Source organism: Numida meleagris, chromosome 2 (genome assembly GCF_002078875.1).
Source record: "Numida meleagris isolate 19003 breed g44 Domestic line chromosome 2, NumMel1.0, whole genome shotgun sequence".
Taxonomy (NCBI): Eukaryota; Metazoa; Chordata; class Aves; order Galliformes; family Numididae; genus Numida; species Numida meleagris.
This window is the reverse complement of record NC_034410.1, coordinates 132275123-132292438: the sequence shown is the minus strand read 5'-3', so window position 1 is coordinate 132292438 and position 17316 is coordinate 132275123. Positions and strand designations below refer to the sequence as shown.

Genomic DNA, 17316 nt, shown 5'->3' with positions numbered 1-17316 from the left:
ACAGCTTTAAATTTGTAAACAAGTTTTCCGAAACAAATGTTAAAGAATCCTTTGTACCAACAATGATGTTGGAAACCAAACTGAAATTTCATTGTAAGAGATTATGTCCTTTTAGAAAAATAAAAGCAGGTAGTTAATACAATGATCCTTTTGCCTCAAATGTATGTAATAGTAATTATATATAAATATATAAGTATAAACTAATGAACTTCATTTGACTTGTGTACCTCTTTTTGTCTATGAAATTTCTGTGTAAACACTCCATATATGATGCTACGCAACTTTCTTGTGTTATGACATTTTCCTTCAATGCATAAAATTCATTTTCCTAAATTCAGCTAGTTTTTTGTATTTCAGTTACTGTAAATTCTCCAGATAACTGTTGTCTGTAAGATACCATGTAACATGTATAAAAGAATATTGATGTGTTTTAGAATTTAGGCTGATTTTTGATTTTAGATTATACTGAGTCCTGAAATAATCTTTATTCTGTAATTACAGCAGCCTCTTCCCAGCTACCAACAGAACACAGCAATGCAAAAAAAAAAAAAAGAAAGAAAAAAAAAGAAAAAGAAAAAGAGCTCAGAATCACTGCAGTCTCAAAGGAGCAATCCCATTATGATGTATATATGAATTTATCTACATAGTTATTGCATGGCAGGCAGGGTGCATCTGTGTGGGCTTTGTCCTCTTGGAAAGCTGAATAACTACCATATGTGGCAGATACAGTACATCAGTCTTGGCACTGTGCTGGTTAGGTTGTATATTTTCAGAACAGTGTAGATCGAGCTGGCTCTGTGACATGTTCTTATCACCAACTCTGCTCCCATTCCAAAACTTCCTGTAGGTTCTTATGATCTTCCTCAATCCACCACATGAACTTACCTTCCAGCCATAACTGAAGTCTAACTGGTGCTTTCAGAAGCTGTACAGGGATTTCATGCAGATAAAGATTTAAAATACCAAACACAAGTATCAGTAAAGGGAATCACTGGATCACAGAGTAGTTACAGTGGGTAGAAACCGCTGGAGATCATCTGGTACAACCCCTTGCCCAAGCAGTTGCCCAGGACCATGTCCAGTGGCTTTTGCAGATCTCCAAGGACCGAGACTCCACAACTTCTTTAGGGAAACTCTACCAGTTCTCTGGCACCTGCATGGTAAAGTATGTTTGATGTTTAGAAGGAACATCTTGTCTTCCAGTTCTTTCTATTGTATCTTGCCTTTGCACCAAGCACTACTGAAAAGTCTACCTTAATCTTTGCGCTCTCCCTTCAGGTATTTACATACATTGATGAGATATCCCTCGAAGTCTCCTCTTCTTCAGGTTGAGTAGTCTCACCTCTCATCCGTACATAAGAGAGGTGCTCCAGTCCCTTGATCATCATTAGACTCTCTCCAGTACACTGAATGTCTCTTCTGTCCCAGTGTTTCCAGAACTGGACACAGTACTCCAGATGCAGTTCTCTTAGCAGAAAAGGGTAACCTCTCATAACCTGCTGGTGATATTTTGCCTAATATAGACAAGAGCACAGTACCATTAGCATTTCTTTAGCAGTAAGGATACACCAAGTACACATTCCTGGATCTTGGTGTCCTCCAGGACTCCTAGGTCCTTTCCTGCAAAGGTGCTTTCCATCTGGGTTATCCCCAGCAGGTACTGGTGCCTGGGATTGTTCCTCTCCAGGTGCAGGACACTGTCTTTCTCTTTGTTAAACTTCCAGAGATTACCAGCCCACCTCTCCAGCCTATGCAGATCCCAGAGTCCACAGCCCTCTGTGGAATCAGACACTCCCCCAGGTTTTGTGTAATCTGCAGATTTACTGAGAGTGAACTCTACCTCATTGTTCAGATCATAAATGAAGGTGTTAAACAGGACTGGACCCAGCACTGAACCCTGGCATACTTCATTCATTACTGGCCTCCAATTAGACTTTGCACCATTGACCACTGCCGTCTGGATCCACCTATTCAGTCAGTTTTTGATTCAGTTATCTGCCTGTTCATTCAGCCTTCAACAGTTTCTCCATGGGAGGAAGTATCAAAGGCCTTATGGAAGTCTAAGTAGACAATATTCACTGCTCCTCACTCCTCCAAAAGTCTGGTCACTTCATTATGGAAACATATCTGGTTGGTCTTTGTGATTCTGTGACTTCCCCTCAGTGAATCCCTGTTGAAAACTCCTGACAATTTTCTTCTCCTTCCTGTACCTGGAAATGTATTCCAGGATTAGCTGTTCTGTCATCTTCCCAGGGATTGAGTGACCTGTAGTTCCCTGGGTCTTCCTTCTTGCCCTTCTTGAAGATACGACTGATATTTGCTTTCTTTCAGTCTTTGGGCACTTCTCCCCATTGCCATGATTGAGCAAAGATTACACAATCACATCTGCTAGTTCCCTCAGCACTAGTGGGTGCATCCCATCAGAGTACAGGGACTTTCAAATGTTAAGTTTGCTCAAGTATTCCCCAAACTAGTCTTCTTACATCAAGAGTACATCTTATTTGCCCCAGCCCTTTAATCTGATTCTTGGGACATGGGACTCCTGAAGTTCATTATCATTCAGTACCTTGGTCTATTCACTGTCCTGGGTAACCAGGTCTCCTGTTTCCTTCAGGAGAGGGCCCACATTTTCCCCAGTCTTCCTTTTGTTACGAAGATACTTTCAGGAATCCTTTTGCCCTTTTATGTGCTTGACCAGATTCAGTTGTGACTGGGAATTAAGGTTGACTAGTGCTGTTAAAACTGTACAACTCTACTAGCTAAGTATTCGGTATTACTTGCTTTGTCATTCTATTAAGGTAACACTTTAGTAATATGTTTGATGGGGAGATGTCAGATTTAATCCACATTTTCTGAAGTTTACTTGAAGCTTCATTTTTGTGTTGGAATGTGTACTTATATGGAAGAGGTACTGATTGCCATTGTCTTCTTATGCAAACTTTCAGCTCTCTAATGCTGTTCTATTTCTTCACCTGATTTCAACAGGTATTCAGAAAAGTGTAATGCATGTGACATGAACATATTGTAAACCCTGGACCATTTCTTGTATTCCGTTTGTCATGTTCACAATATCAATATTGCTACACTACTGCGGTTATTACTTGCATTCTCCACATATCCTGGAGGATTTTTTGCTGTTCATTTTGCTCTTGTTCTCTTGCTTGTAGAAGCATTATATTAACACTGATCTAATTTACTTACTGCTGAAACTGATGTGTTCCTATGAAAATAGCATATGGCTTTAATGCTGCAAATAGAAACGCGAAGAGAAGAAAAATGCAATGATTATTTCATTTTTTTCTTAGCAACAAAATCAGATTCAGTATCAAAATCTACCTTTAAAGTTCCCTCAGAACACACTTTTAAAAGATATTCTTATACTCTCAATAAGTTTACTTCATGTAAATCAAGTTTCTCTGCAGTTTTATTTCATGAAAATATTTTCAAAAGGAAGAAAAAAATCAAAATTATGTCATTTATTTAAAAATATGTATGAAAGCATGCAATATAACTAGCTGAATTATCTTTAGTGAACAATGGAGACCCTCATTGTTATTACTATTTCAAATATATTGGTTCATAAAGGAAGAGCAAATAAGAAAAAAAAAAGGATATTTTAGGTTGTTTTCCTTTAGGAAAAGAAAATATCTTTCTTTCTCACAGTTCTTCTTACCTACTTATTTACAAATATATATGAGAATATGACAGTCTCTTCAGACTGAACAATATAAATTGTAGAAAGAAAAATTTCAGGGAAAATTTTGGTTATCAATTGGTTTTGGTTATCAAACTGATATTTCTATTACTGTTGTAAAGAAAAGTGAATTTAAGAATGATAACTTTTCATCTTGAACTTACACTGTGAAGTGAGAAATCTGTTTATGTCATGGAAGAAGAGCTTTTGTTTTTCAGTTACTACACAAGAGAAAAGTGACTTTTAGGGGAAGGGATTTTTTTCATTCTGTTTTCATAAATCTGTGTTGTTCACGTTAGAAGTTTCAAAGCATTGTTAACTGTGTCTTTCCTTGCTCTTTGATCTATGCATACTTAACCGGTTCAAGTGCTGTGTGGGTATTCATTAACTGAAGAAAAACAAAACAAATAAATAAAAATATGCTAGCATGAACAAAATCATTGCTGTTGAATTGGTGAAAGGTTGTTCTTAATGCATGCAAAAGACACTAACTCCAATAGGGGCAGTAGGTTTCACATGTAGAAGCAGGCAGAGCAGATACCAAGGCTGTTTTGTTAACCCTAAAGATCTGCACAGAAATTCTGGAAGTTTGCTGTTAATACATCAAATGCATGTGAAAAACACCTGAAAGACAATGCAGTCATTGGTCACAGCCAACACAGACCCATGAGAGGAAAGCCCTGTTTAACAAACTTAATGTCCTTTTATGACAAAGTTACCCATCTAGTCAGACAATGGAAGTCAGTTGATTGATTTCTTTTTATTTCAGCAAAGCTTTCAATATTGTTTCTCACAGTATCCTTCTGGAAAAAATGTCCCACCTGTAGTTAGACAAAAAACATAATGCAATAGGTGAGCAACTGGCAGATGCATATGTCTGAAAGGGTTATTGTAAATGGGGTTACATCAGTCTGACAGCCAGTCACTTTTGGGGTTCACCAGAGATCCATTTTAGAAAGAGTCATCATTAATATTTTCATGAATAACCTGGATAGAGGACTTGAAGACATACTAAGTAAATTTATGGATAACACTAAATTGGGAGGAGCTGCTGATTCCCTCCAAGGTGGAGAGGAGTTGCGGAGAGATCTTGACAAACTGAAAGGCTAAGCAATCACTCACTGCATGAATTTTAATGACAACAAGGGCTGGATTCTGCATCTGGGATGGGGCAATGCTGAATATAAGTCTGTGGTGGTGAGAGTCTCTGCTACTGATTAAGAGAAGTATAAGTGTCTGTAGCTGGAGCTTAAAGAAAACCTTGTGATTATTTTCTCATAATGTTCTACTTTTTTATTTTTGGTCACATAAACAGATGCTCAGTAGACTAAGACAGGCTTTTTTTTTTTTTTTTTTTTTTTTTTCAGTGCTTAGAGCTGAAAAATAGGCATTAAAATACCTTATCTGACCAAAGTTACCCTAATTTACATTTTCTGTATCTTTAAGCACAGTAGAATATTGACTTACTAAAGCATAGTAAGTGATAAGAAATATTTATTCTCTAGAATTGCAGAGTAGCTCCTGTGGCAACCCAGGAGTCCCACCAAAGGGTATCTTATATGGTACAAGATTTGATGTTGGTGACAAAGTCCGATACAGCTGTGTAACTGGATATATTTTGGATGGCCACCCTCAGCTTACTTGCATAGCTAACTCTGTGAATACAGCATCGTGGGACTTCCCTGTTCCTATTTGCAGAGGTAAGAGATATTCTACAGTAATCTTCTCAAATATATACATTATGTTTATTGATCTGAATGACTTAACATGTCTCTTTTAACTATTAACTTTTAGATTGTCATTGAAGAAAGAACTTATTTTTGAATATTTTTTTCTCTCTCGCAGAAGTATTTGTATATATCTGTGCTAATTCTTCAACAATGATCCTAGTAAAATTATGGTGTTTTTTTTTTTTTTGTAGATGTATGTAATTAAATTTCAGAATTAGAAATCTAATAATAACTAGAAAATGAATATATGCTTACAATTGAGGGAATGTAAATTAGGAATATATTATACTTCCTAAAACTGACTTTTTTTTTGTCAGTTAACCAGGATATTGAGTAAATAGAAGTTTGAAATACCACAACTCTTCGCAGACAAATTATACCCTATAATATACAATATATACAATATATAATATAGGGTATATAAAATATACCCTATATACAATATGTGTGTATTTGTATGTATGTACTCTAACATAATAGAAGATTAGCAATCTAATATGTTAGAAAAGAGATCATTTAATGCAGAATATTGTATTCTGTATAAATACAATAGATCTATGTACTCTACATGTATTTATGTACTATGGATATATTCAACAAATATTCACATATGTCATAGAATATTCACTTAACGTTCTAAAAAATATCATAGGTTAAAGTTGTAACTTATTCAAGTTACAAATAGGCATTATGTTATATAGGTAAATCTTATTTTCTGAGACTTAAAGAGAAAACTAACTGCATTAGTGAAAGGAGATAGGTTTATAAAATGGAACAATCATTACTGCTGCAACCAAATATGTCTGAGAAAGTATTTTGAGGAAGTGCTGTTATAGCAGACAAGCATGTTAACGTTACAGGTTTAACATTATAGAATATAACATTTAGATTTGTATGAAGCATTTGACTCAGTCAAACAGATCCAACAAAAACATATACACTAAAATTAACATCCAGATAAAATTCTGATCAAAAAATATATATTAAGTTAGAGCTGATGGGCAAGAAACACAAGAAGACAATTAGATATGAGAACGCGTATCATTGGAAATAACATTCTATTGTTTCCTATTCTTGGCTTTACTATGCTTTTCCATGATCTTGGAAAAAATACAAAATTATTGCTAATAATACTATTTTTTAGTAAAATCATTGATGATTCTTCCCTTCATACATTCCAGTAAAATGCTAGTTAATAATGAGAAATATATACAATCAAAGAGTAAATCCAAATTATGTTTCAGGAAATTATTTGATAGAAATATGTTAATTTGGACACAACTTACATTTTTAAGAATGTTGAAGGTTAATAAACTTCACCTTAGACTGTTTTTCAAATTATTGATCTGCCAGTTTTGAAATGAATTGACATTAAAAATTGTACCCTGAAGTGAAGAAGATGAGAGACTTGAACCTGGTGATTAAACTTGTCAGTCATTCATCACAGTCACAGTATTACAAGGGCTGCTCAGGAAGTAATGCCTCCTGTTTTATTATGTCAGATGTGAATACTGGTGGTATGACAGTAGAGGCTGAACCCTTCCATCAGTGCGCCGTTACATGGTGCCATGCTGCCGTGCAACAGGTAGTGGCAGGGAGGCAGTCTAACAAATTGTTGTAAAAGTGGAAGTATGTATGAAGCAAAAGCGTGCAGATGAATTCCTCCACATGAAGAAAATTGCAACCACTGACATTCATGGATGCTTGATGAATGTTTATGGTGACCAAACAATAGATGTGAGTACAGTGAGTCTGTGAGTGGAGCATTTCAGCAACAGGAACAGTGACTGTGTCACCTCCAATAGCACATATTTTTACAAACATAGCATGTAGTCTGTTGGTCATTTCTGCCGAAAATGCATAGCAAATGATTGTGACTATTTTGAAAAATATTTTTGCTAAGAATAATTTTATTATGTTCTCTGTATCTGCTATAGTTTCCAGGGAAATAAGTATGGGGTGTTATTTTTGGAGGAACATGCGTAAATAAAAATTTCTATTGCAACTTTTTTCTGGAGCAATTTTGATAGATTTTATTTTTAATCCAAGGGAAAGTGAAAATGCACAGTGCAAGTTTGGAATGGCATGCTCCCAGTGTTGTCCTGTGATTAAATGTAGAGTGTAAGCAGAAGACTATCACATACAAATTAAAAAAGCAAATATTCTTCTTGTTCATGATTCAAAATCTGTAGAGTAAAATAGAGATGACAAATCAGAAAGGATTCAGAAAATGGGGCAGCAAGTTATATTAATTTTCAAAATTGCCATTTTTTTTCTAGAGAGAGAAAGAAGTCAAACTTGGCGCTGTATGTGAAAAAAGGGGATATGGTTTAGAAACTTCTGTGGGAAGACAATATTTTTTCAGGGTGAAGAGTTCCCTAACATAGACAGCACTGTAGAACCTAAGGAATAAAAGCTTGACAAAAACAAAACAAAACAAAATAAAAGTAGTAAGGTACACATTTTAGGAGTGGTGTTTACTAATTCCTGAAACATAGCCCATAAATGTGACTTGATTCTTGATTTAAGTTTTAACACGAGATCTATTGGCTTAAGGGCTTAATGCACAAAATTAATGTTAAGGTTTTTTTTTGTTCTGATTTCAATGTAAATTTTTCCTAATTACATTCAGTAGTTTCTTCTGTGACTCTCTTTAATATCAGAAACATCTAGGTTTACATTTAATGCAGAAACCATTAAGATTCCATTCTAATAGATTTGCCCTAATTTTTTCTAATGCAATTATACAATACAGAATTCTGCAGGAGGGTGCTAAAGGTGATTACCCAGTAATGAGCTTCTTATCTCTTTCTCTTTGTTTGCCATGGAGACTCTCTTTAATTAAACACTCATCTTTAAAGAGTTCCTCAGATAAATTATAGAATCATAGAATCCTTAGAGTTGGAAGGGACCTTTAAAGGTCATCTAGTCCCCTGCAATGAACAGGGACATCCACAGCTAGATCAGGTTGCTCAGAGCCTCGTCCAGCCTGGCCTTGAAAGTCTCCAGGGATGGGGCAGCCACCACATCTCTAGGCAACCCGTTCCATTGCCTCACCATCCTCACTGTAAAAGACTTTTTCCTTATATCCAACCTAAATCTATGCTCTTTAAGTTTGAAACCATTTCCCCTTGTTCTGTCACCACAGACACTGCTAAAGACTCTGTTTGCTTCTTTCCTGTAGCTTCCCTTTAGATAAAGGTCTTATTGCTCTCTTCCAATGGTCATTACATTTAAAATAGTGAATCCTTAGGCAAATGAGCGAATCTGTATGTACTTTTGAGACTATATGTGTAAGAATTAGTTTTTCAAAACAAAAAACTTGATTACTGTAATTTGCTAGATGGTGAGGTCTCTAAGGTCTCTCCCAGACATTCCTAGACTGGTCACGTTTCTCTATAATTAGTTGAACTGGAGAAAAGCAGGATATTTCAATGCCACGACCTGGTATTATCTGATTTTTTTAGTGATAATAACATAGAGAAGAAAAAAAAAACAGCATAATGTTATACTATCTTTATTAATAATTTTGTACTAACAAAAATTCTTAATTTAAAATTTTTTATATATGAGAAATGAATTTAGAAAAACTCTGAACTTATAGACTGCTTAGATGTCAGTGGAGTTAAGCTCATAGAAGTCATTAGACCATCTGTGTGTATTATCACTATTTGCCTGTTGCCATTCAGGACAAATAAATTTTGAGAGTAATATTTTTAGATCATTCCTCTACACTGTCTTCACTTTGAAAGAAGAGAGTGGAAAGACAAAGGAGAAATCTTGTGTTTTCATGCTTTATGTCTTACAGCCTGATATTGCAGTTAGAGGAATTTCATTGAAATCAATAGTACCTCATATTACCACCTCATATTGCCATCATACTCTCTGTATATGAGGCCGTTATATGTGTGTGGTTTAAAACTGATGCATAACACTGATACCTGTATGTTTTAAGTTCCACAATTTTTACCAGTGTTTCTTCAAGAAGAAAAAGTGTACTTCATCAGCTTCCTTTTTCTTTACAGTATCTATAATAAATAGTATAAGCTATATATACATTATATACACTATATATATATATGCACACACACAGTATTAGGAGGGCTGCTAAGAAAGTAATACCTCCTATTTTATTATGTTGGTCCACAATATCGAAAGTCGATGTTGGTAGTATGGCAGCAGAGATTGAATCCTCCAGCCAATATTCTGTTACAATTTATTGCCATGCAACAAACAGGAACAGAGGGGCAGTCTGACAAAATGGCATCTGACACAGAAGTGCATATGAAGCAAAGGTGTGTCACTGAATTCCTCCTTGCAGAAAAAATTGCAACCACTGTCATTCATCGATGCTTGCTGAGAGCTTATGGAGACCAATCAGTGGATGTGAGCACAGTGAGGCTGTGGGTGGTGCATATCAGCAGTGGCAACAGCAACAGTGAGTCACCTCTGCTGGTGCATACTTTTACAAGCACGACATGCAGGCTCTTGTTCATCAACAGCAAAAACAAATAGCTAATGGTGTTGACTACTTTGAAAAATAGTGTTTTGCAGCCAATAATTTGCTCTGTCAAAAAATGTTATTGTGTTCTTTGTATCTGCTTTAATTTCCATGGAAATAAATAGGAGACAACATTCAGGGCAACCTATATACTATAAATATACTATATATTAATATGACCCTATAGTATCATATTGGAAAATTGATGCACATGCTGAACAATTGCTTTATTTCGTATGCTGTTTCTCAGTGAACATAGTTCAAATGCACAGATTTTTTCTCATACTATCTACAAGATCTGACATTAATTAAAATCCTGAATTTTCTATTTCATTTACTAGAAATGCAAAAAATACCTTACTAAAAAGAAAACTAAATTATGCTGTGGATAACCTGAGATTAGTTTTTAAATAAAGTCTTCTTCCCTGACAAATTAGTTTTTTCGAGGTTATTTTCAACAGTGAAACTTGATAGCTGGTTTATCATAGTGCTTTCCATTCCCGAGATATGTTTTCAGCTTATAATATCTCCATAATGAAGTAAAGTATAAATAATTTACTGAGGTTAATAAATAAGGTTACCTTTATATGTAATTTTGTCATTTTATAAAGATTATACTACTTCCATAATCAAGGAAGTATTCTTTCATATTTTTAAAACTTCTGTTTCAGGATCAAAGTAGTTATTATACTGTACAAGATTTTATTCAAAAATGTTTCTTTAGAAGTTTTGAAAAAGTTACAAAGAACATATTTTTATTTATATTCGTTTAATAGCTCCATTAAAATATTTTAATCATTGCCTGTAAGTGTAGCTAAAAATTATCTGTCACTATTAAAATACTGTTCAAGAGATCACAACTTTGCTGTCTAGTAGAAACTTTCCATTACTTTTAAAAGAATATTTAACTTTTTTCAAAAGTTCTGCTGAAATAGTATACTGCCATCTCAGAATGTTTTGCAGATATGTGTTCCTTTTTTTTTTTTTAAATTTTCTGATAATTGACAGTATTAATATCATCCCCATTTAGACATCCAGTATTTATGCCAGATCTGATTGCTTAAGCTAGCCTTCATTGTTAATGAACAGAAAGACCTACCTAAGGCAGTGTTCATGTCATCTAAAGTAAAAATTATCATTTCATAGAACTTTAGATCTCTGTTTAGCAATGGCATAAATGTTACCTGTTGGCATGCACAGAAAAGTACTTTTCTTCCCATTGGCCATAGACAAAAACAACTATTTCCGAATATTCTTGCTCATTATGAATATAATATAATATAATATAATATAATATAATATAATATAATATAATATAATGAATATAACAAATATGTTTCAAAGAAGTAAGAAATACTGAAGAAAATTCATTCAGTTATCAACAATTCGTCTTTTCACTTTAACATATTCTACCCTAATTATATATATTGAAGAATATATTCCATCAAAAGGCTTTGCTTTTACATTTGTTTGAAGTGACATTTTATTGGAGGCAGAAAGTGTGTTGGCCCACTGACTGTAGCTGTTTTTTCTACATGAACAAAATATTTCTGCTATTTTTCATTTTGTGTGTGTGTGTGCAGAACTCATTGTAGAAGAAAATGCGTTAACTGCAGATCACTGATAAATTTCTATGGCTTATAGCTTCATGGATATATTCTGATACATGAGGTAAGTTTTAGCTCAGAGAAGGCATTTTCAAATGGCATAAAAGTTTGCTTATGTCTCGTATACTCATCAATGTCTTTTATTGAGGGAGTATATCTGATTATACATGCCAGTAATAGGAATTTTGAAAAAAAAGTACTAAACTTCACATCCTTACCAAGAAGTATTCATACAATAATATCTTCATTTCATGATCAGATAAATTTGTTTGAAGGAAGGTAAATGGCTTTATGACAATGTGGCAAATAAAACCAAGCAATATAAACAGTAAACAAGCTGATTCTGTCTTGTCGTGTTTGTTACAATGTGTCTTTGTAGGGTGTGGAGAGAACAAAGAAGGAGATAAAGTACCATACTTGATGATATCCAGTGCATTAACTAGTGGAACTGCCAATATATACAGGGGATAGTAAAGTGAGCTAACTTAAGGGAAGGAATAAATTACATCTCATAGGGAAAAAACAGTTTTGTCTGAAACAATTTTCTTTTTATAAATAGGTATAACTTGTTTTGGAGAAAGACCCAGAGCAGCTGTGTAACGTGAATTAAATACTCTTCTATTAAAAAAAAAAAAGAAAAAAAGAAAAAAAAAAGTAGAAAAGGAAGCCTATGAACTTAGTTTTTAGAATAATGAATTTGTATGTAAGATATACAAGAACTCCCATGACTTGAACACCAATGACAGAGGTAATTTTCAGAGATAAAAACAAAAATCGATTTTGAGACATTGCAAATTAATAGAATCATAGAATGTCTTAGTTTGGAAAGGATCTTAAAAGTCATTTAGTTCCAACCCCCCTGCTGTGGACAAGTTTGCCATTCACCAGATGGTGGATTATTATGGCCAACCCTCTTATCATTGCTTCATTAAAAATTTCAAACAGCCTGCTAGGGCAAGAGGCAATGGGCACAAACTGGAACACGAGAGGTTCCATCTGTACATCTTTACTGTATGGGTGACAGAGTACTGGCACAGGTTCACCAGAGAGACTGTGGAGTCTTTTCCTTGGAGATCTTCAGAAACTGCCAAGACATGGTCCTGGACAAATGTCTCTGGGTGACCCTGCATGATGAAGTATGTCGGACCATATGACATCCAGCAGTCTCTTCCTATGTCAACCATTCTGTGACTCTGTGATTCTGTTAATTTATATCAGTACTAAGGACAGCTGTCCTAAAATCAGCTAAGAACTAACACTAGCAGTGAGCAGATTTTGAGCTGGTATAATAAAAATGTTCAGATTAAAAATGTTATTGGATTAAAGTAATCAGCATTCATCAGTGAAGTGACCTTAATTTAGAAAAGATGCCTCTTATGTTGCATCTCCAAACAGTATACCTAGGACCAAGGAAAATAGCAGAACTATTTTCAAGTAAAAGAAATTACATTTAGAAGAAGAAAGAAGTATCTAACTATTTGAAAAAGGGATCATTTGGAGACATAACTTCCACAAAAGTAAGAAAAGGACAGAACTAGCAATGCATTATATTGCATCTGACACAATGGAAGGAAGAGATGCCATTCAGACGGAACTCAACAAACTTGAAAGGTGAGCCCAAGTGATTCTAATGAGGTTCAACACAGCAAAGTGCAAGGTTTTGCACTTGGGCCAGGGGAATCCCAGGCATATATACAGACTGGGAGGAGCAATCCTTGAGAGTAGCCCTGCAGAGAAGGACCTAGGGGTCCTGGTGGATGAAAAACTGAGCATGAGCCTGCAGTGTGCTCTTGCAGCTCAGAAAGCAAATGGTAGCCTGGGCTCCATCAGAGGAGGGGTGGCCAGCAGGGACAGGGAGGTGACTGTCCCGCTCTACTCTGGCCTTGTGAGGCCCCATCTGGAGTACTGCATCCAGGTCTGGGGCCTCCAGTACAACAAAGATGGGGGGCTGTTGGAGAGGGTCCAGAGGAGGGCCACCAAGATGATCAGAGGGCTGGAGCACCTCCCCTATGAAGACAGACTGAGGGAGCTAGGCTTGTTTAGCCTGGAGAAGAGAAGGCTGCAGGGTGACCTCACTGCAGCCTTCCAGTACCTAAAGGCAGCGTACAAATGGGAGGGGAGTCAACTCTTTGAAAGGGTAGATAATGGCAGGACAAGGGGAAATGATTTTAAGTTGAAGGAGGGAAGATTTAGATTGGATATCGGGGGAAGTTCTTTACTATGAGAGTGGTGAGGTGCTGGAACAGGCTGCCCAGAGAGGCTGTGGATGCCCCATCCCTGAAGGCATTCAAGGCCAGGTTGGATGGGGCCCTGGGCAGCCTGGTCTAGTATTAGATGTGGAGGTTGGCAGCCCCGCCTGTGGCAGGGGGGATGGAGCTTGATGATTCTTGAGGTCCCTTCCAACCCAAGCCATTCTATGATTCTATGTTTCTATGATGGTATCGTTTGAGGAAAAAATACCAATAAAATAATATTTAAGAGCAAATAATATTGTAACAATTTATGTTGGTAACGAAGAGAATAAGAGAAAGACCAAATTCAAGAAAACTAACCAAGTACTGAAGAAAATCAAATTTATTGAGTATCAAAATACCTGAGCCCATAGTAATGTTCAAGACTGGGCATTAGGATTGCTTAGAGTGAGCAGCTGGAAGTCAGTGAGAGGGATTAATGAAAAGCTGTATACACTGTTTTTATCTCCTGTTTTTTGAGAATTTTCTTAAACAAGGACTTAGAAGTACATGATGCATCAATCATGTTCATATATAATATTGAGATTATTTTCCAAAACATTCACAGAAAACCACATAACAGTAAGAATTATATCTGCTACTGAAATAGGGGAAGAGTACTCTGAAGGATTATGATGTGTGAATAGAAAGGAGTAGCTTGGAAAAGTAAAATAGCATTTTAGTTTGATAATTCAAAACAATCTAAATTGTAAGTTTTTGTAATGTGTACATTAAGTACAGTCATCAAAATATAATACTGAAAGATTAATTCCATCAAAATACAGTCTTTTATTTGAGATTAAAAGCTAAATACTTGTCAAGATTATTAGAAACTTTTAAAGACTATTTTAAGGGTCAGCTGTTAAGCACAAAGCTCTAGCTCAGTTCCAGTTGGACTAGTAAATTTTGCTTATGCTTCCTAATTGTTCCAATCTAACATTCTGCTTGGGTTTATTTACTATGTGCTATTCATAGATAAATCCTTTCTAATTGTCAATTAGCATACATAACACTTGTAATATAATTTGGGATACTTCAAAAGTAATTATTGGTAAATCCCAGGTTCATTAGCACCATTTGCTGAACTGCTTAATCCAAAAGCATTTCCTGCCAGGAATTTTTAAATAGACTAGTATATTTTCCTCAGAATATTGAAATTATGGCTTAATCACAGAATCATAGGAGATGGAAGGGACCTCTGCAGATGATCTAGTCCAACCCTCCTGCTAAAGCACATTCTCTAGAATAGGTTACATGGGAAAGCATCGGTGGGTTTTGAATATCTCCAGAGAAGCAGACTCCACAACCTCTCTGAGCAGCTTGTTCCTGTGCTCTGTCACCCTCCAGGAAAGTATCCACTGTGTTCAGATATAATTTTCTGTGTTCCAGTTTGTGCACATTGCCTCTAGTTCTGTCACTGGGATACATCAAAAAGAGCCTGTCCCCATCCACCTGACTCCCAGAATTTAGATATTTATAAACATTGGTAAGATCCCCGCTCAGTCTGCTCTTCTCCAGGTTGAATAGCCTGAGGTCTCTCAGCCTTTCCTCATAAGGGAGATGTTCCAGGTCTCCATTTATCTTTTTAGCCCTCCACAGGACTTTCTTTAGAAGTTCCCTGTCTTTCTTGAACAGGAGAGTCCAGAATTGGACACAGTAGTATAAACGTGGCCTCACTAGGACAGAGTAGAGTGGGAGGAGAACCTCCTTCAACCTGCTGGCCACACCCTTTTTAATTCACCCCAGGATACCATTGGCCTTATTGACCACAAGAGTACACTGCTGGCTTATGGTCAGCTTGTTGTCCACCAGGACACCCGGGTCCTTCTCTGCAGAGCTCCTCTTCAGCAGGACATCCTCTAACCTGTACCGATGCATATGGTTATTCTTCCCTAGGTGTAGAACATTTCACTTCCCCTTGCTGAATCTCATAAGGTTCCTCTCTGCCCAACTCTCCAGCCTGTACAGGTCTTGTTCAATGGTGATACTCTTTATATTTTTCAATTTCTGCCTGAAGTTAGTCTCTACTTGGATATAAACTAAATTGTGGGAATGCTAGAATTCAAATAACACCCTGCAAAGATGAACTTATTCTGCAGCTGTAATTAACATCCAGAAGACAAAAGACTCTATGAAGTCTTTAAACCCCTTCAAATATTACCCCAAGAATATGACTGATAGTAGTTCTTCAGGAAGGCAAAAGTTTTATTTGTTGAAATTCTAATATGACATTGTAATACTCTGCAGGGATGTATCTTCATTAACCTAAACAATGATTACTGATTTTCTTATGGAACATGAATCTTGTCTTTCAGCTTCACTGGTGGGAGTGCTGATGTTTTATTTAAATATTAGGACAGCAATGTTTCTACTCCTTAAGATAGTTTTCAGATCTGTAGCATGTCTTAAAAGTGATATTTTAAAATATTCTCTGATGAAGCACCCTGAGGATCACAGAATCATTGAATCATAAATAGAATGACTTGAGTTGGAATGGATCTTAAAGATTATCTAGTTTCAACCCCCTCAGCCAAGGGCTGGGACACCTTCCACTAAATCAGATTAGTCAAAGCCCCATCTCACCTGGCCTTGAACACTTACAGGGATGGAACACCCACAACTCCTCTGGGCAACCTTCTCAAGTATGTAACCACCTTCATAGTAAAGATTCTCTTCCTTATATCAAATCTAAGGCTACCTTCTTTTATTTTGAAACTATTATCTCTTGTCCTATTGCTGTACACTTTGGTAATGTCTTTCCTTTCTTGTAAGCTCCCTTTAAATGCTGAAATGCCACTATAAGATCACCCTGTAGCCTCCTCTTCTATAAGCTGAACAACCCCAACTTTCTCAGCCTATTTTCACTGGAGAGGTGCTCCAGATCTTTGATCGTCTTTATATTCCTTCTCTGGATTCATTCTAATGAGCCCGTGTTTTTCTTAAGCTGTGGCCCCCAGAACTGAAGGCAGTATACTGGGTGTTGCCTCATGAGAGCAGATTAGAGGGGAGCAATCACTCCCCTTGACACGCTAGCTACAGTTATTTTGAAGCAGACCAGGACAGTTAACTTTTGGAGGTGAAAGTGCACTTGCCAGCAGGTTCATTTTTTCATCCAGCAGTACTCTGAGGCAACCAAGTAACAGTCAATGCAACCATGTAGCAGTTCAGACCTCCAGCTCTGCAGAGCACATGAGCCTCTCACTGGCTTCCTGGGTCAGCAGTCAGAACAGCTGTGTGAGGTGTGAGCAGGTGGATGATTTGCTCTGCCTTGTGGCCAGACTACAGGATGAAGCATATAGATTAAAAAGTGTCATGGGGGACAAAAAGAGGGAGCAGGGAAACCACAGTTCACCCATGCACAAACAAGCTATTTCAAAGAAAAAAACACAAACTCAAGGCAAGCCTGTGTTGAAACCCTAGGCAGCCTGTATCATATCGGGTTAAGGAAAGAAAATTGCAAGGCTGGAGGCAAGAACACAAAGGAAAAGAGCAGATGGAGGCAAGTCTGGGCCCGAAGCTGCAAGCAAAAACCCTTCTTGCCTGCTCCAACCCC

General features: G+C 36.5%; 1 protein-coding gene across 3 annotated transcripts in view; it reads left to right on the top strand.

Moving 5' to 3' along the window:
- Positions 1-17316, top strand: part of CSMD3 (CUB and Sushi multiple domains 3) — a 641503-nt gene that overhangs the window by 148032 nt on the left and 476155 nt on the right. For all 3 annotated transcript variants that reach the window (XM_021388208.1, XM_021388207.1, XM_021388206.1), the window contains exon 4: positions 5200-5394. In XM_021388208.1, the coding sequence (XP_021243883.1) occupies positions 5200-5394 (195 nt within the window). The remainder of the gene's footprint in view (positions 1-5199; positions 5395-17316) is intronic.